This window comes from Pollicipes pollicipes, unplaced genomic scaffold, assembly GCF_011947565.3.
Source record: "Pollicipes pollicipes isolate AB1234 unplaced genomic scaffold, Ppol_2.1 Scaffold_3447;HRSCAF=4054_pilon_pilon_pilon, whole genome shotgun sequence".
Lineage (NCBI taxonomy): Eukaryota > Metazoa > Arthropoda > Thecostraca > Pollicipedomorpha > Pollicipedidae > Pollicipes > Pollicipes pollicipes.
The window spans coordinates 32369221-32387961 of NW_023596297.1; the positions used below are offsets into that span (position 1 = coordinate 32369221).

General features: G+C 61.9%; 1 protein-coding gene across 1 annotated transcript in view; it reads left to right on the top strand.

Moving 5' to 3' along the window:
- LOC119091733 (1-phosphatidylinositol 4,5-bisphosphate phosphodiesterase classes I and II-like) overlaps window positions 1-18741 on the top strand; it is an 82217-nt gene that overhangs the window by 9693 nt on the left and 53783 nt on the right. Inside the window, 1 exon segment of the mRNA XM_037214585.1 lies at window positions 14875-14952. Coding sequence (XP_037070480.1) covers window positions 14875-14952 — 78 coding nt within the window.

Consider the following 18741-nt stretch of genomic DNA (forward strand, 5'->3'; position numbering starts at 1 on the left):
ACCCTGGGCTTCCGCGTCGTGCCGCCAGTGGTCGCTGCTTACGGAGAGCTGAGGGAGAGGCTGAGGGCGACGGTGGTCGCTGCGTAGGGAGAGGCTGAACACGGCGGGTGGCGACTCTGGCCAGCTGCCGGCGGCGCGACAAGACGACAAGTGATTGATTTAGCGGCAAAGCTGACGAAAGGGCCTCTTAAGAAGGCTTTAAAAAGCCTTCAGTGGACGAACAAAAGGCATTCAGGCGCCAGCTTGCTGTTAGTAAATCGCCTGAAATAATAAGCGAGAAGGGAAAATCCTGCTCCGAGCTTTTGAGACCAACTTCGAAAAGCAGCAGCTGGCTCAAAACCTGTAACGACCACAATGAGGCAGCATTACAGTGCCTACCCACACTGACTGGTGGCTTGTTCGTGAAGCGGGCCAGTTGCGTCGGCCCCCGTCAGCTGTCTGTCAGCCGCCACCGCACCGGGCAGACTGCGCTTCGCCGCGCCCTGCCGGCCGATGGCGACACAGCTGAGGCGGCGGGCGCGCGCCACCGGTGGGGGCCGCGACCATGGCGGCGCCGCCTCTCGCCGTTAGTATCGACGGCGTCTGAAGCGGCCGGCGCGCCGGCGCTAATCGAATCGGCGTGTTGACAGGGCCGAGCTGACCTTCTGGCGCGCCTGGCCAGCGCCGCGCGCCGCGCGCCGGCAGGGCAGGGTGCGCCTAGCGCGCCCGGCGCTCGCCACCCGGCCCGCGCCGCGCCGAGCGATGGGCCCGGTGGGAGCGAGCGGCCACCGCTGTGTGCTGGTGGAGCCAGAGAAAATTGAATTGCCACTCTCAAGATTGAGCTGTGCTGTCGGGGAGCACGGCGTTTGCGTGGGGAACGAAGGTCGAGCGCAGAACTGTGTTTGCGTGCCAGTCGGTGTTTTTTTCTCTTCGCCCGAACTATTGACTTCCAATGACATTGGCCTCGGCGCTCGAGAGTCTGCAACAACGGCTCTGTGCTGGTGGCGATAAAGCCCGAGCCTCCATAACGGTCGATTTTTGCCGTCTGTTGGACAGTCGTGAGATCTGAGAGAAGATTCAGCAGACCACAGACGGATGGCCAGTCCAAATAGTGTCCTCTCAATGCCGCCGGAACGTAGGATTACTACCACAACGACAGACGTTTGACTTCTGGAAAAAGCCCTGTGATCAAACTCGCTTCAGCGCAATCGGTTTGTCCCTGTCGGACGTCGCAGTGAGCTCACGCCGGTCCGGACTCCGGACAGCGATGTCCAGTGTAGGGTCCACTCAACATCCGGCTCTGTCGGACGTCACAGTGAGCTCACGCCGGTCCGGACTCCCAACAGTGATGTACAGTGTAGGGTCTACTCAACATCCGGCCCTGTCGGACGTCACAGTGAGCTCACGCCGGTCCGGACTCCGAACAGTGATGTACAGTGTAGGGTCCACCGAACATCCGGCCTGCCACGGATGGGCTGAAGGAACGTCCGAGGGAAACGGCGATGGAGCCGATTCGGGCAAAAACAATTTCGAATGTCACGTAGTCTTTGTAAGATGAACTGGTGCCGTAACGTAGTAAAAATTGCCTTGGAAAACTTAAAACCTACCTACTGATGGCTTGTTACACCTATAGGACAGTGCGCCCAACGATCGCACTTGTTTGACTTTTCCTCGTGCCTTTTCTATCTTGTTTGCTCTTTTCAGTGGACCCGCATAAGTTTCCATCCATATGCACACACAAAGTGTGTGAATGTGAACTTTAACATGATAAGATTTTCATACGAAGCCATTCTCTTTGATCTTCTAAACTGTGGCCCATTCGGGGGTTTAACACCACTTAACGGGCCCTGTCTCGACCTAAGGTGCTCATTGCGAAGAGAGCCGACCGTCAGGAGTCCAGCACCTGACAGACAGCCGTCATGCGCAGGATCGCGACGAGTGCTCAGTATTCGTTGAGAAGGCTTGTCATGAATGTATGCCTTGAATTTGCCGGGCGACAAATGGCGTTACATAGCTTTTTGTTTACGTCCTCGTACACAAACTGCAGCCACCAGCCGGCCAGCCAGATAAATCAATGCGTGTGACGCGGGTGGCAGGCGTGCTTCCGGATAACCATGCTATGGCAGCTTGGGAACGCCAGCGTCCTGTCCCACCCGTTCGCTTACGCACAACTCGGACGACAGACGTCAGGCTCCCTGCGGCTGCTTGGTCAGCCGAGGTGCGGGAAGGCCTGTTGTGGCTGTGCTCGCAAGGGCGGCCACTCCCGGTGTCTCCCTCCAGCTCGGCCTGCGGCGGAGCCGGCCCGGCTGAGCCGCGCCGGCGCCGTCCTGCGTGACTCTGGGGCCGTGACCCGGGCTCTGGCCGCGGCCCGCCAGCTCCCGTGAGACGGTGCGGCGCCGCTCCCCACCCGCCGTCACATCCGTCCCGGGGGCCTGTTGCTTCTTCAGGCCGCGCTACGGACCGGCGGCCGCGCCGTCGCCGCCGCCGCTCGATCCCTGTGTGACTCGGCGCCGCCTGCCGCCGGGCGTGGGCGCCGCCCACCGAGCCGCGGCCGCCCGGGCCGGCCGGCGAGCGGCCTGGTGCGGCGGCGGCCGCGCCTCTGTCCCCATCGGCCATCTGGGCCGCTGGTGGGCGGCCACTCGTGCTTATCGGCTCCCGGCCGGGAGATAGGGACCCACGGCGCCGCGCGCACGCCCATGGGGACGGCGTTTGGTCTGGACGGCGTTCCTGCCGCGCCGCCTGCCGCCTACCGACGCCGCGGCACGCAGCCGAGACAGAGGCATGGCAGCGGCGCCAAACGGGGCGCGCCACATCCGCTCTGCGGTCAGTAATGGGGTGGATTATTATACTTATAGTCGCAGCGCTTATGTTATAGTTTAGTGGGACATGAGTGGACTGTGCCCTTGCCCTCCGGCCGCCTTCTCCTGTGTTCTGAATTGTTCATTGAGTAACCGCCAGTTACGGTTAAAGCCCCCATTGTCTACAATGACATCAGCGTCGTAAAATAGCGCAACTGTTTTATCGCCACCCTCCATCGGTGGTGCGTGCTGTTCATGATTAAACGACGGGCAGCTTAAAAAAGATCAGCGCTGGAATGTGGCGTGTTTTTTAGTCCATTGGCTGGGCCCCGCGACGGTAAACGCCCGCCTGGGGCCAGTCTCACAAGGTGGATCTGCAGCTTCGTTCTCTTTCAGTTATGCGACATGGGCGCACAAACCCTCAATTAATTATTTCCTCTGACACGTCCCACGCATCATTTGTTATTTTGACCTTTGTTATTACCATTTCATTCTCCCTTTTTGTACTGACAATCTTCATTTGTCATTTGCATGGCACTTAATATGCTAACCTTCTCGTTTTCGTAGCAGGGAGTGCTATGGAATATCTGTTTCGGCTTTTCATCATGCCGTTTTTCGATAAGGTACGGATATAAATGCCGCGTGGGCTTGTAAGTGGACGCCCGCACTGCTCGTTTATAGATGACGAGTGAGACAAAGCGAGGAAACAATAACCGCCAGCCAAACACGCATTGGACTCAACCGCTTTTAGTTCTTTTGCCTACATTCCGAAACCGGCGCATGTTATAGCTTCGCTTTACGGATCCCACAAAACTCTGTAGCGGCGATGCCTCGAGCCCTCGTGCTGGAGGCTGGCCGTATGACGCGCGCCTGTCGGTGGGACATGGTCGTTCGACATCGGCGGTGGGAACGGGAGCACCTCCTGTGTGGAGCGTGCGACCGGCGCGCCGCTGGCCTCCCCGCTGCGGCGCCGGCGCTGTTGTGACACTCGGCCGGCCGCCGGCCGTGCCGCGGCGCCAGCCAGCCGCTCAGCTGTCAGCATCACTGTCCGATAATCATGGGAATCGCAGTGACAGATCGCGTGGCGACACAAGGCGTGCGTGCGAACGCTGTCGCCTCGCGACAGTTTGTGTCACTCGCGCAGCCTTGGCGATGCGTTCGGTCCGACTGTTGGCCGCCAGTGTAGAGCGCTCTGCAGCGATGTTTGAGCGGCGTCGCTCGGCGTCATCGCCTCCTCCCCGCCGACCGATCAGCTGACGCCGCAGAGCCGTCTCAATCGGCTGCTGCGCCACCGGCTGTCGGGCGGCAGGCGCGATAAGCGGCACGTCTGGCGCGGCGACGGCGCGCCGGCCGCTGCCTCAGCCGGCCTCTCGTGTCGGCGCGCCGCCGCCGCCGCCGCCACACGGGATCGGCTGCGACGGGCTCCAGTCCGGCTGACGGCCGGGCTAGAGCGGCGTGGTCGCGACACGCACGCCGCCACCGCTCCGCCGAGGCAAGGCCGGGGAACCCCCTGCCGCCGCCGCGGGTTGGCCGGCCTCGCGGCGCGACCTTGTGCCGGCGCCCGAGTGAGGCGCGCGAGCGCGGGGCAACTGGCGCGGCGCGCGCCGGCGTGTTTGGAGGTTTCATGGCAGGTAGCATGTGTTAAACGTGCTAAACGAAGCAGTGAAATTGGGGAGAAATAATATTGTCCTTTCGGTCTGTTTGTTTTACGTGTCAAGGCGGCTGGTTTCGCTCTCGTGCTGTATCTATCCTGCGGTCCCGAAAGTTTATAATAAATGAAATGTTTGGCCGTATACCTGCAATGCGTGGGACGAGGGTGATTGGGCCGGCTAAAGTTACCGTTGCTTCCGACGACGCAGTCGCTATGCGTTGGATCAACGCGTTACTCTGGTTATTTTCACCTGCAAATGACGCCGGCGCCGCCCGAGCCCGCGCCTCGCAGCCGCGATGGGCTGATCCCGGCTGCCCGCGGGCCGATCCGGGCTGATGCCGGCGCCGCGGAGCCCGCGCCTCGCAGCCGTGATGGGCTGATCCCGGCTGCCCGCGGGCCGATCCGGACTGATGCCGCGCTGCCGCGTCCGCCGCTGATGACCCCAGGCCGGAAATGATGCCACCCGGTCGCCGGGCGGACCCCGCGCGGGGCGTGTCGCGGCCGGCCGTCGGACCACCCTGCCCTGCCCGGCGCGGTGGCGGGCCGCTATTGACGGCCGGCTGGGCGCGCTGGCGGACGGCAGTCTGGTAGTCGGCCTCTGGCTGGTTTCGCTCGGACTCACCTATTGTGTGGCAGACCTCAGGGCGATAGGACCTCGGCAGATGCACAATTTGTTTTCGGTCGGGGTAGGCCCGCGCGCGCCGCCAGCCGGAGATCATTTGCGGACGACAGGTTGATCCTAGCCAGTAATGAGACTCCTGGCCCTCGGTCAACACTGAGCTGTCAGCCGGGCCGCTGGTCTGCTGGTCTGGTCTGCCGACGCCGCCTAGCATCAACAGGCCTCTTGGACCCCAACCCTCTCCGTCTCTGGTCTGGTGTCGCCGTCTGGGTTCCGTCTCTCGAGCGTGCCTCCCGTGGAACCCAAGGTTCCCCCTATCAGGCTGTCACTTCCCCATCTCGCTTCCCGACAGCTCCAGAGCCTTCCCGTCGAACTGCTGCTTCCCCCGGACACCACCTTCAGCCGTCCGACCCCATCCACAAATCCGGCCCGTACCGGGCTATGGATCCACGCGACCCGAGCCAACGCCCACCAGCCCGCATCCACCGGGTCGAGGCGACCTCAGTGGCCGAATCACCCATGCATTTGAATACTTCGGCCGTCGCTCACGGACGCGGGCGTTCAAGGATGCGTTTTCTCTCGCAATCCTTCATCCGCCGACGGCGACCTGTGATCTGTGACGGCGGCGCGGCGCGAGCTGGGGCGACGCCGAGCGGGCGGCGGCCGCCGCGGCGCTGGCGCCACAGGTTCGCGCCACGCGGCGCCGGCCCGGGCTCAGTGCGGCCCTGACGGCGGCTCGTCTGCCGGCCCGCGGCCAAAATAGACGGCGAATCGCCGGGCCGGTCGCGGGCACGGATTGATCCACGTCCGCCGGCGTGGGCGGCCAGCAGGCGGGTCGCGTGCGTCGCTCGAGAGGATGACGCCGGAGCGCGGACGGGCGCTGGCCGCAGGGTGGAAGGGTCGGCCGACGCGACGGCTTGCGGGACGCTTCCTGGCTCTCGCCGGGCTGTGTCGACTTTACTTACGGCGTTGCTGGTTACGATGTCGGCGAATTCAATGCCTCGTCCCGGGTTAAGAGTCACACAGCGTGGCCTTTTTGGGATTCATGGGGGTGACTGAGATTGCATTTCAGCAGAGCGCCTTTCAGGGAACATGATGCATGATACATTTTTGTTTGACTGTTCCAGGCGTGTGGGGAACAGTCAAACAAACTGAGGCTTCCTTAAGTTTAGTCTGTAGCGTTGGTCGGAGCCTGCCGTGTTGCGCGGCCTTCCCCGTTTGGACCCTGCCGCGTGGGCTGTGGGGCCGCGTGGGCTGTGGGACCGCGTGGGCTGTGGGGCCGCGTGGGCTGTGGGACCGCGTGGGCTGTGGGACCGCGTGGGCTGTGGGACCGCGTGGACTGTGGGGCCGCTTGGGCTGCGGGGCCGCGTGGGCTGCGGGGCCGGGTGGGCTGTGGGGCCGCGTGGGCTGTGGGGCCGCGTGGGCTGTGGGACCGCGTGCACTGTGGGACCGCGTGGGCTGTGGGACCGCGTGGGCTGCGGGGCCGTGTGGGCTGTGGGGCCGCGTGGGCTGTGGGGCCGCGTGGGCTGTGGGGCCGCGTGGGCTGTGGGACCGCGTGGGCTGTGGGACCGCGTGAACTGCGGGGCCGCGTGGCCTGCGGGGCCGTGTGGGCTGTGGGGCCGCGTGGGCTGTGGGGCCGCGTGGGCTGTGAGGCCGCGTGACACATTCTCCAAACTGACTGCTGGCCGCTGTCAGAAGCGGTGTTTTTGGCTGGAAGTGGCGGCATGTCGTGCAGACTGGTGGTTTGACGTGACCTGACGGGCCGCTGTGAGTGGTGATGTCCGAGTCGCGGGTCCCGCCCCACGCATGGCCAAACCGCCAGCCATTGGACATACGCTCACGTCGAACATTACGTGAAACATGACATCAAACACGCCTGTTGACGAACAACGACCAGACAAAGCATAAAACAGCGGCCAGACCCGTAACAGGAACATCACTCAGGGCGTTGGCTGATGAATAGAGACAAAGCTTTAGGCAGACCACACTTAAGACACGATTAAGGTCGCACACACTTTGCACAAGCTGATGAACACAAAACACCTACAACCTCACTATATTAGGCAGATACTCCCCACACATGCTTCACAAACACTGGCAAAACACTCAGAAACTCCAGGTCTTCCTCAGCGAGTATTCATACCAAACACCACTCGCATGTGGATCAAGCTACCCGAGGCACTTCGCACACAGATATCACGCCAAGGAAATCAACGAAACTTAAGCAGATATGACCAGCACTGATGAAACTCCTCCGAAGCTCCCGCACGCGTCAACATTCGGAGATATCTGTAATACCCGAAGAGGGTCCGGCATCTTCCCACTTAATGAATATCTCGCTCAGATACAAAAGTATCCCGTTCCTCGCAGTAGCTACGGTCACAGGTCTGATACGCCATCATTTTATTCGTGCACAGACACTATACACGCACTAGACACGCCTAACCGTTTGTAACAAACATGAACGAGAGCGGTCGGGTGCTCGTCGAGTGTTTCTAGGACTGCACCATTTAAGTGTTAAAACTGGGGTGTGAAACGTCCGCGAGCTTCATGGGGGAAGCGTCTTTGTAGAGCTCTTTTTTCAACGGTTGTCTGTTATCTTGTGTTTTCTTTTGGGAGAAATGTCCAGATTTAAGTCACATGGCTTATGCACCTATTGCTTTTGTTTATATTATATATATATATATATATATATATATATATGTGTATATATATATATATATATATAATATTAGATGGTTTCTCTTTATGCTATCGCGCTGCCTATCCCAGTTTGAAATAAAATAAAACAAAAACAAGCAAACGTTAACGTGAATGCTGCGACGACATCGGCTTGGTGTCCCATGAGCCATGCCCGATAGATACTGCGTACATTTGATGGACACGAACATACACACGTGTATCATATCTTCTCGACGCTCGCCGTCGATACCAGGACCGTGTATGACAAACAAACCGCACGTATGGATATCGAAACCATTTTTGCTTCTCAAGGGGAAGATTACCACATTTGGAGACGGATCACAATACAAACCGTGAGTTCCTGTTTTTGGCGTTATTAGCTTAGACATTTTTTGCTGACAGTTATCGACATTAAATATGCCAGGAGGTACCGGTCAAACGACGTTATCAGGCAAAACTGAACAAATTTCAGCATATAACACTATAATTGCACAGGGTCACCAAAGGCGCACAAAACATGGATCGTCTTTGTTAAATCTCCGTGCGAAAAGCCGTTCAAAGCTCTAGATTCCTGCGCCTGCTTTCACGTATGGTCGTCACCACTAGTAAGCCGGCCAGTAGCGAATCACACCGCACGTTCGAAAGCCCCCTCCCCCAGGCTGTGTTGCGCTGGCGGTACGGAGTTTATGTCGTGCCCCGAGGCCACGCTGTGTGGACATTCCGCTGCGTTGCAAGGAATGACTGCCGTATGTTTATCCAACAGGCTACGATTCCCTATATGATTCGTTCGTTTATGAATTTGTAAACATGTCACGCGACGTAGGCACTCCGGTGGCTATAAATACACTCCTTTTTATAAAAGAGCCTGCCAGCACACCGAGTTGGACAATAAAAACGCAGATATAAATAGTCGTCGACAAAAGTGAGCACGCCCTCGTTCTCTATTGTTCATGACCGGTGACGCGTCCCACATACGCGTCACGGCGTCACTGCACCGCCCCGCTCGCCACGAGTTCACCCATCAGTCGCGCGTCCGGCTGCAAGCGCGGGCGCTGGATCAGTGCATGGCTGGCGGCGGACTATGAACCGCGAGAGCCTGCCGCAGGACCTCCACCCGCCTGGGTTTGGCGGAAGCGCACGGCAGCTGTCGCGCGAGCTCTGCGTACTTGACATCTCCCTCCCGTGGCGGACGCCAGCGAACGCCGGGAGCCGTCGTTGGAAGTCTCGGAGACGTGGGGGAAGCATCACGTGGTCGGGAGGAGATCTGGGAGATCCGAAGATCCGAGATCCGAGACTGATGCGTAGATCGGAGATCCGTGAGGCCGGTGGCCGGCTTCGTCTGGAGGGGATCTGGGCCGAGCTGTCATCAGGCCGCCCGCCTGATGCGCCGGACCGCAGCGTTGTGCCGCCGCCGGCACGCGTCGGGGGCATGCGTCCGCTGACTCAGCACGTGAGACAGACTCTCCAGGTGCTTAGTCACAGCGGCGGCAAGGCATTAACAGCTGGGAGCAGATCACCGCGTTGACAGACGAGAGATTGAGCGGGGCACGCTGGACCGGCCTCCAGTCTTCGAAGCGTATCAACGCTCCGTTCCAGATGAGGCGGCTGCCGGTTCCGTGCGAAGCGATGCACTTCTTGGCTCTGTCCTGGCCAGGAGATCCTTGCTGAGGAGATCCTTGTCCCGCACCATCACCATCACCCCCGTCGATGGCCCCGCGCGGTTGACTGGTGTGCGGCGCTGGTCGAGCCCGGGACAGCGCCGGCCTTCCTTGACCCTGGTCGTCTCGGTGACGACGCACCAGGTGATGCCGAGTCGACCGGACGGCTGGCGAGACTGAGACCGGGGCTGGGCCCGTCGCCTTCGACATGCCGAACCTCGCCGCCAGCCCCTGGCTGCTGTGCACCGGTGACGCGACGGTCGATGCGCCGGCCCGGTGGCGGGCGGCCCAGCTCAGTTGTTTGGACACAGAGTCGACGGCAGAGACGTCCGTGTGTGCGGGACTGAGCGGCACTGCAGCAGTGACAGCTGAGGCCGAGCCGCACGGAAAATCGCTCAACGCCCTTTGTGGTCGATACAGACTCCTCTGAACAGGTGGCGTGGCTGAGCGAGTTGCCGGTCTCGGGCCAGTCGGTCTGTGCCGTGCTCATGCCAAACGCTACCGAGAAACGTGGGTTGACGTTCGTCTGGGACGCTGCCATGAAGCCGGGATGGACTCCACGGTTTTCCTCCCCCATCATTGTCATGTCCTTCAGCACCCACACGTCCGAGAGAGTTTAGGAGCCGAAGGGACGTGCGGGCTCCGCGTCCTCCGACCTCCAGCACACGCAGAGCCGTCTCGCTGATGCCAAGCCGAGAGTTGCGGGTCTCTCGCTGCACTGCCGGCAGCGCCGCGTGCCGACGCGTTCGCTGGTGCTGATTGCGAGTCCCAGCCACGCGCCGACACTTGCCATGACGTCAGACGACCTCCGCGGGTGTGCAGGCGTACTGGCAAGTGACGTGACGTCATCGTCGTGTGGCGGGGCTTTGATGGGGAGGTGAGGCCGCCAGGGTTCGTGGCAGGGACTCGGGGGCGACGTAGATTTACGATCCGCTGCCCGCGTGGTCTGCGACGCTGACCGGGGCATCCAGCCCAGCCGCCAGCTGGGTGGTGTTGGCGGTGGCATTGGGCCGGCAGGTCGCCGACCAAAACGGCGAAGTCGTCGGCAGTCCTTAGGAAGCAGCTCGTGATGAGGTCATAGGATGCGGTGCGAATGCGCTAAAGAAGTCCAGCGGCGCCGCAGCTGGCCGTCGCGTCTGTCGTCCAAGACCGGGTGCAGTGTGCGGCCGCAGTCGCACACCGCCGAAGGGCACAGAGTCGTGCCGCCGCCGGCGTCCTGTGAGCACGACTGCGGAGAGCGCGGCGCGGCAGTCGGGTCGCCCAGCGCAGAGCCGGCGGAGGCGGCTGCAGACAGGAGCGGGACGGTGCCGCCGCCGGCGTCCTGTGAGCACGACTGAGGAGAGCGCGGCGCGGCAGTCTGGGCGCCCAGCGCAGAGCCGGCGGAGGCGGCCGCAGACAGGAGCGGGACGCCTGTCCCGAGTGTCCGTATTGGGTGTCGGACCGATGACAGCCCGCCTCCGCAGGTCACGGAGCGGGGGATGCCTGAGGTGCCTGATGTGGATGGCCAGGATTCCGGCGCAGGTCCGGCACTCAGGGACGTTGTCTCGCGACATGCTGTGGGTAATATTGTCGTTCCCAGTGCCGCGTTCCCAAACCAGCGCCGCATCTGCCGAGCCTCCTCCGGGCCGAAAGGTGCCTGTGGAACGCGCCAGGCCTGCTCTCACGGATGAGCTTCACCGCGCGTCGAAGTCCCGTGGCTACTAGGTTCAGCGAAATTTCTCCTCCACTGCCCGCCTGGCGAGCTCGCGGCTCCGCCTGGTGGCTAACAGGACGGCGTGCGCTGCCTGGCGGCGGCTGCGGCGTTGCGCGCGCTGGCAACCCTTCGGGTTGTCCTGGTCCGGCAGGAGGTCCGCGCCGTTCCCGCCGTCTGCCACCGGAGGTTGTTGTGCTGGCGGACGACAGTCGTGATGTTGCCCTGCAAGCTCCGGACACTTGCCAATGCATCGCCGGCCAGGGTGGTTGCGACGGACCCGGACGTCGTGTTTCACTCATTACAAAGGCAGTTTGGTCACGAATTCAACGCTCAACAAAATGCTCTCGGCAGGGAGATAAAGCTGGTGTAAATCTTGTGGAACTAGGCATGTCTTTTGCCAGTGACGAGAAAAGGCTGCGACGGAGGAACTCCGCGGAAATCATCATTTGAAATGGAAAATCCGAGCCGGCCGTGACGAATTCCAGAAAACTGGCTTTGCGTCGCGATTTCAGCACGCCTAGCTCAGACACGATCGTATACAGTTGCATTTTGCACTAAATCATCCGATAGCCAATGCGAACGAGACCACAGCACGCGACATGTTTTGCTTGCCTCGTTAGGCAGATAAGGTCAAATGCCATATAAGGTAAGACCCCTGCCGTAACAGTAATCAGACGGCAACACCAAACCGGCTGGGTCTGGGGTTCAGTTGGAGAAAATACCGTTGTCCCGAAGGTTTTTGAATATGAAGCCGTTCAGCAGTTCTCGCCACTGCACGTGGCGAAGCGCCGGAAACCTCGCGATCTCTGTGGCGAGCGTCAAGCTGTGTCGATGGGAATCTACGAGCGACTCAGGATGCATTAGTTCCAGCTGGAGCCGCCTGCTCGCGTGGAAAGGCGGCTGCGGGCCCCTCGTGCGGCATTTTCGTTCCCGCCGGCCCCAGCTTGAAGCCCGTGTCGGATCCCGACCGGAATGGGCTCCGGTCGGGTTGCCCGGGTCCGTGCCGCATGATTCGGCCATTTCCGTCGGTGATCATCACGCATCGACCGCTCGTAAAGTGGGGCCGCCCGGCCGGCGGGGCGCAGGGCCGCGCTTTACGGCCGCCGGATGGTCGCTCGGCGCGCCCGGTCACTCTCCGAGCGCGCGCCGTCGGCGGCCGGGACCGGGCGCCGTCCGCGCCTGGCCGGCTGGCCGCTGCTGCGCCGCGGCCGCAGGCAGCGACCGCCGCGGTCTTCACGAGGGGGCGGGCGCCCCGGGGCTCGCCGCCGCGTATTGGATGGATATGACCGGTGACGTGATGTCGATGAGGCGGCTCTCGGGGTGATGGTCGCGCTTTCCGCTCGTTCTGAGCGGGGTCGGGGCGTGGCGTGACGGCAACGACGGTCGTCTGCTGCGTTGTGTGGTGGCGCTCGGCGGCGTTGGGCCGTGCCGGGACGCTGCCTGAGGAACGTTCTGGCCGTGACGGCCAGGTAGTCACCGCACGGCTGGGACTGGGCCAGCCTGGTTCCGCCTATCCAAAGTCCGCGCGGCGGCGTCGGACTCGCCGCCGCCGCCGGACGCACCGCGCGGACCGCGTGATGCCAGCTGGAGTTCCCGTCAGGCCGCGCGTATTCGGTAGCCGACCCGTCCCCGGCAGAGCGGCACTCCGAGCTGTTCCCGCTGGGCGGGCTGGCGCCGGCAGCCGGACTGGCCCCAGAAATGGTGGTGGGCGCTGACGCGCGGGGCGAGACCACTGGAACGGAACGGTCGCCGGTCTCATCCAGCGGCCCGGTCGGCGGTCAGGTTAGGGCGGGATGGTTCGGACCGGGCGACAGGTCGTTCATTGTTGAACGGCGCAAGGTGCGCTTCGTCGCCATGAATATCGGTCGAGGATCGCAGCCGGCGCTCCGGCACTCCCGTGACGCCTCCGGAGCCGCCGTGGCGCCTGGGCGGCCCGCTGTGACGGCTGCTGTCAGCGGTTTCCTGCTGATGTCGCCGGCCGTCTGACGCCGCCCGGAGGCGGGATGCTGGTCACAGAAGGGCGTCATTGCAGTGGAGGATTAACGATACGCTCAGCTGCTGAGCCTGCACGGCGTCGCTTGTCCCTCACCCCGGCAGGCGGGAGTCGAACCCTGTGCCTCTGGTTTCCCAGATGCGCAGCGTGACCACTACGCTGCTAGTATTCCGGCTACAGGAGGGTTTTATCGGCCAGGAAACAATTGGTACGTCGGTATTCCCGAACCGGCGCCATGCTTTCGGATGACAGTCGGCGCCTGTCCGTCGCCACAGAGGCGAATGCGACGGGGGAGATGAGGGGACCGTGATCGGTGTTCACTTACACGGGCAGATGTGACGGGGGAGATGAGAGGACCGTGATAGGTGTTCACTTACACGGGCAGATGTGACGGGGGAGATGAGAGGACCGTGATCGGTGTTCACTTACACGGGCAGATGTGACGGGAGAGATGCGAGGACCGTGATCGGTGTTCACTTACACGGGGAGATGTGACGGGAGAGATGAGAGGACCGTGATCGGCGTTCACTTACACGGGGAGATGTGACGGGAGAGATGAGAGGACCGTGATCAGTGTTCATTTACGCTGCCTGGATGCCTGACGTGACGGCGCCGAGATCGCCCAGATTGTGGCGAGTGGAGGAGCAGCTGGTACTGTAATCGCGCCTCATCGCAAATAGCTCTGATCTTTGAATGGTAATGCTGTGCTAAGCGGTCGAAACCGATTTAGGTGCTACATGTGTCGGTAGTCGTAATAATTTTGCAAGGTAAGCATCTGCAGCGTCTAAGTTTGCAAGCCAAGCTGGCAGACTGCTCACCACGCTGCATAATTCACTTGCCACAGTGGCCTATTCTCGTCTGGTCCCGGCCGGAGTTCTGCCAGCCAGGAGGACATTGCGGCCATGAGATGGAATCGCGTTACCAATCCTGCACAGCTGGCTGGCTACACCTAAACTTGTATGGGCTGACGTACGTGCAGGAAATGGCGGGAATACTCCGGACTTCCAGCTCCGAAGTTTGCTCTTTGAAACACGTCAGCTGTGCCGTGTCCCTGAGTGGGCACCGCTTGTTTAGGCACACGTGAAGCGCTTGCTAAGGTGTTATCGCTCCGCGTGCTTGACGGAGCATTGCAACAACTTTCTTTGCCACCGGCAGTCTCCTCGGGAGTAGTGTACCTCCGTGGTAACGATACGACCGCCCCGCCCCTCTCGGTACATCGCGCACCATCGTGCAGCTGGCCGACTGCGAGCGCCGAGACCGCCTTTCTCCGTGTGGCCTTTGCCCATTGGCATGCCGTCAGATTGTGCAGCTCGGCGCCCCAGGCCTCAGACCACGAGTCCTCGTTTGAAGGGCATGATGAAACGCCCGGCTACTGCCGCCGCTGAACAAACAGCGCCCGCTTGTTGCCGCCGTGTGTTTGTGTATCTGTGTGTGTATGTGTGTGTGTGTGTGTTTTGAGAGGACATGTTCTCTTTTTGCTCCTCGTTTTTCGTCTCCCGGCGGCCCGCGTCATATCATCATCTCCCCGTCTAATTATGGTGATCCTGTATGGCTGGTGTCTGCGGCGTGCGGCTACCGCTGCCGCTGCCGCTGCTGCTACCGGCCCCGAGCTGCCGGGCAGCGGCGCGCCGTCCGCCGTGCGGCTACTGCTACCGGCCCCGAGCCGCCGGGCAGCGGCGCGCCGTCTGGCGTGCGGCTACCGCTGCCGCTGCCGCTGCCAGCCCCGAGCCGCCGGGTAACGGCGCGCTGTCTGGCGGGGTTGGCGTTCCACCATGTATAGCGGACGCTCTCGCTGTTGCAGGACTCGCCCACCGGCGTGCCGGTCACCCTGAAGGTGGACCCGAACGGCTTCTACCTGTACGTGATGGACCAGAACAAGGTGAGCGGGCGGGGCGGGCGTGAGGCGCCGTCGCAACCGCGGCACCTTGACACACCGGCGCAGAGACGGCGGGGACCGGATGGCGCCGGGTGTGGGTGACGCGACGGCCGGGGCGCTGGGTTTCTGGGCGGGAGTCCCCGGCGTAGGGCATACCACCGAGTGGGCGCCCAGCACCCAGCGTTCGTTCGACGGGAGCAGACTTTCGCCGAACTGAGGCAGCGCTGAGGGATTTTCCTGCAGCAAACGGTGACGTTTCTGATGGCGCTCGTGGCATCTGAACGGCTTAAACCGGCTAAGCCTACTCAAGGAGAGGGAACTACGTTTTTGTAATCGGTTGAGGATTTGGTAATGCTACAGAAAGGAGGTCTTGATGGACACTCTAAGAATAATTTGTTGTTTTCGCTGGAAAGTTTAAAAAGCGGTTCTTAGAGTTAAGCCGTCCCCCTCGGCTGCGCCTGTCTGTGGTGCAGTAGCGAAGCGTTGAAAAGTTATTTTTATGCGACAGTATGCGACATATCAGCTAAGTCTTTGTCGCATGACGCACTGTTTTCGACGAAAAGCTCCGTTAAAAACTAATAAACGACGGAAGACGTTACGACTAATATATAGTATAATATATATGATATATAATATGCATATGTATTATATATGTATATATATATATATATATATATATATATATATATATATATATATATATATATATATATATATATTGATAATTAATAACGACGTTAAAAACTCAAACGCGTTAGAAGAGATAGCACCGAGGACTCGTGGTGGACGGCTTGTGCATTGCCACGTGTCAACAGGTGTTGGTGAGCCAGTTGAGCTCGCAGGTGCGGCAGATTCTCACAGCACAGCTGGCCAACGGCTGGCTGCCGCGTCGCTGTGTCCCCACCGCCGGCCATGTTTAGCGCAGGTCAGCAGGGCGACGTGGACCTGGCACCGCCCGTCGCCGGCGCCGGTACGGAAAATAGGCCTCCTGACGGCGTAGAGCCATGCCGCGCCGGCTGCCGGCTCTGGGGAGGTCACGGGGAAGGGACAGAGGTCAGAGGCGGGTCATGGCTCATTGTCGGGTTGGAGAGAGGGGTCATAGGCAGGCCAGTGGAGGACGGCCAGACCCTCGCGGGACCGAATGAATCCTGAGGCAGATAGACAGGTAAGCAGATAGGCTTGAAGACAGATATATGCAGATCACGGGAACAGCCCGCGCACAGGTTTTTGCCCGCAGCCTGCCAGACCAGGACCTGCACTCCGGTAACACGCCGTACGCTAATCGACGCAGCACCCGAGATCGTCTGCGGGGGGGGGGGGGGATAGTCGTGGCGCCGTTGGAGCCGGGCAACACGTGGTGAAATACTGCTGGTGAGGACACTGGACGTATGCGGGCTGACGGTCCAACCGTGCCCCCACAGCTGTCGGCCGATGAGGCACCGGATCAAAATCAGAACAGCGGACTCGTATCAAAGCATAGTATGGGCACCATAACGGCATCTGCCGAGATGCACGAGGTCAAACTGAGAAGTGGTGAGGCTGGGCATGCACTGCCACCGATACATTCCACGTATTCATGGTACGCCCCAAATTCTCCGCGCTAGCCGAGTCTTGGTGTTGTCGGACTAGGCGCCCTGTCTGCCCCGCCCGGCCGCTGATTCAGCGCTGACCGAGTCCTGATGTTCTCGTCAGGCGTCCTGCTGGCCGCGGCCCGGCCGCTGTTTCAGCGCTAGCCGAGTCCTGGTGTTCTCGCCAGGCGCGCTGCTGGCCGCGGCCCGGCCGCTGATTCAGCGCTGGCCGAGTCCTGGTGTTCTCGGGCTGGGCGCCCCGCTGGCCACCGCCGCCCGGCCGCTGATTCAGCGCTGGCCGAGTCCTGGTGTTCTCGGGCTAGGCGCCTTGCTGGCCACCGCCCGGCCGCTGATTCAGCGCTGGCCGAGTCCTGGTGTTCTCGCCAGGCGCGCTGCTGGCCGCGGCCCGGCCGCTGATTCAGCGCCGGCCGCCGACGCGCTGACGCCTCAGGGTGACGCGTTACTCAGTCGGAGTCGGCCGCGCTCCGTCGGCCAGCGCCCGACAGCCGGCCGGCAGCCGCGGCCGACTTGGCATGGGCTGCGCAACCGGGCGCAGCTCCGACCCCGCAGGCCGTTCGGCCCGTTTCTCGGGGGCGGCGTCCGTGCCCAGCGCCCGAGTGCTCCAGCTGGGACCGCAGCCATACAGCCGCGCCTTGTGGCACGTGCGCGCCGCCCGCGTATAGAGGTTACGCTCAACACAGGCCGCTACCGCTGCGGCGGCGGTATTGAGCAGAAGACCTATTCAAGTGAGAGTACAAGTTAGGCTCATTCTTAGACCCATCCAAGCAGGCAACACTGTCACCTTGAACGGAGGGACGCCCAGGCTACGTGACGTCCACCTGTCTCCGGACTCAGTGACCGCCATTAATACCCTGTGCCCTGAGCTCCATTAGCACGTGAACTCCGTGACCACCGGCGCTGCGGACCGCCGTGCTGCCGGCGCCGTGACCCCGGGAACCGCCGTCAGCACGCGGCCGCGCCGGCGATGCGAGCGTCAGCGTACGGCAACCGCCACGCCCGTCCCGCCGCGGCGTCCGATGTCACCCCCCGGGTGTCCGCCTGTGGCAGGCGGCGGTCAGGGGCCGCCGGCCCCCGCCGCGCTCGACCGCCGAGCACTACTACGGCGCTCGCTGTAAGGCGGGCCGCGCGCGACCCAGCGACGCCGCCGCATCGGTATTGCCGCCGCGTCGGTGGCCCTGATTGGACGACAACAATGCCGGCGGCCGGCGCCCCCGGGGATTCCCCGAGGTGTCCCGCCGGCGGCGCCGCGGCGTCCCGCCGGGCCGCGCTGGGGCGAGCCAATCTGGAGCTGGCGTGCGGCCGATCACACGGCAAATAGTTGTCGCCCCCGCCGTGCGTTGCAACTCAAGATGCTCGGAGTGTCCGCCTTCTTTTTGCTTCATTTGTCTCCTTTTATGAGGCGTGCATACCAATCGTTTCCTTTTCTTTAACGTCTGCAGCGTTGGTGTATTTTCTGAGCTGCTGGCACGCCTTGAGGTTTCGAAGAAGGAAGATATCAGGGCTGCGACGTTTCCAACAAACATTGGAAATGTTGCAACACGCAATTTTATGGAACGCTGCTCCGTCTGGGCCCAGAATACCGGTGTCAGATTGGAGCTCGGCATCGCAATCGTGGCGGCGTCCCGTTCGACGGCGCGGCGCTGATGGGTGCCGATTCCCCTGAGATGGGAGGCGTGCGTCCGTCACCGGTCCGGAGATGCCGTCCGCGGACGCGCGCGGCCGTGACGACCACTGGCCGGTATGGCGGCGCCGCTCCGGTCACGGCCGACGTCTGCTGGATGGGCGATCGCCGCTGGCGGCTCCGCGCCGGCTTCGGCATGCGTGGCTTCGCGAGCCGCCTGAAACCCAATCACACGCTGCGGAGGGCCTGATTCAGCCCGGTGGGCCGGCGGCGCTCAGGCACGCGCGGCGCGCCGCCCGACTCTCAGTCATCGGCCGGCGCCGCTTACCGATGGGCTTCCGTGAACCCGTCCGGCGACAGCAATATCAACGCATGCGTGCCGTGTTGGCGCATGGGTGATGAATGGGGCGGAGGCCCCCCCCCCAATCATCACTCAGGGAAGACATCGCTGAAAGCATCGCGCTTGGCTGGCTGCCATGGGTTGCCACTTGACGCGTCTGTCGCTTTCCTCTCTAATCAAGGACGTGAGATGTGGCTGCTGTGCCTCTGTGCTCACTCCCACCGCTCCGTTTAATGGGTGCC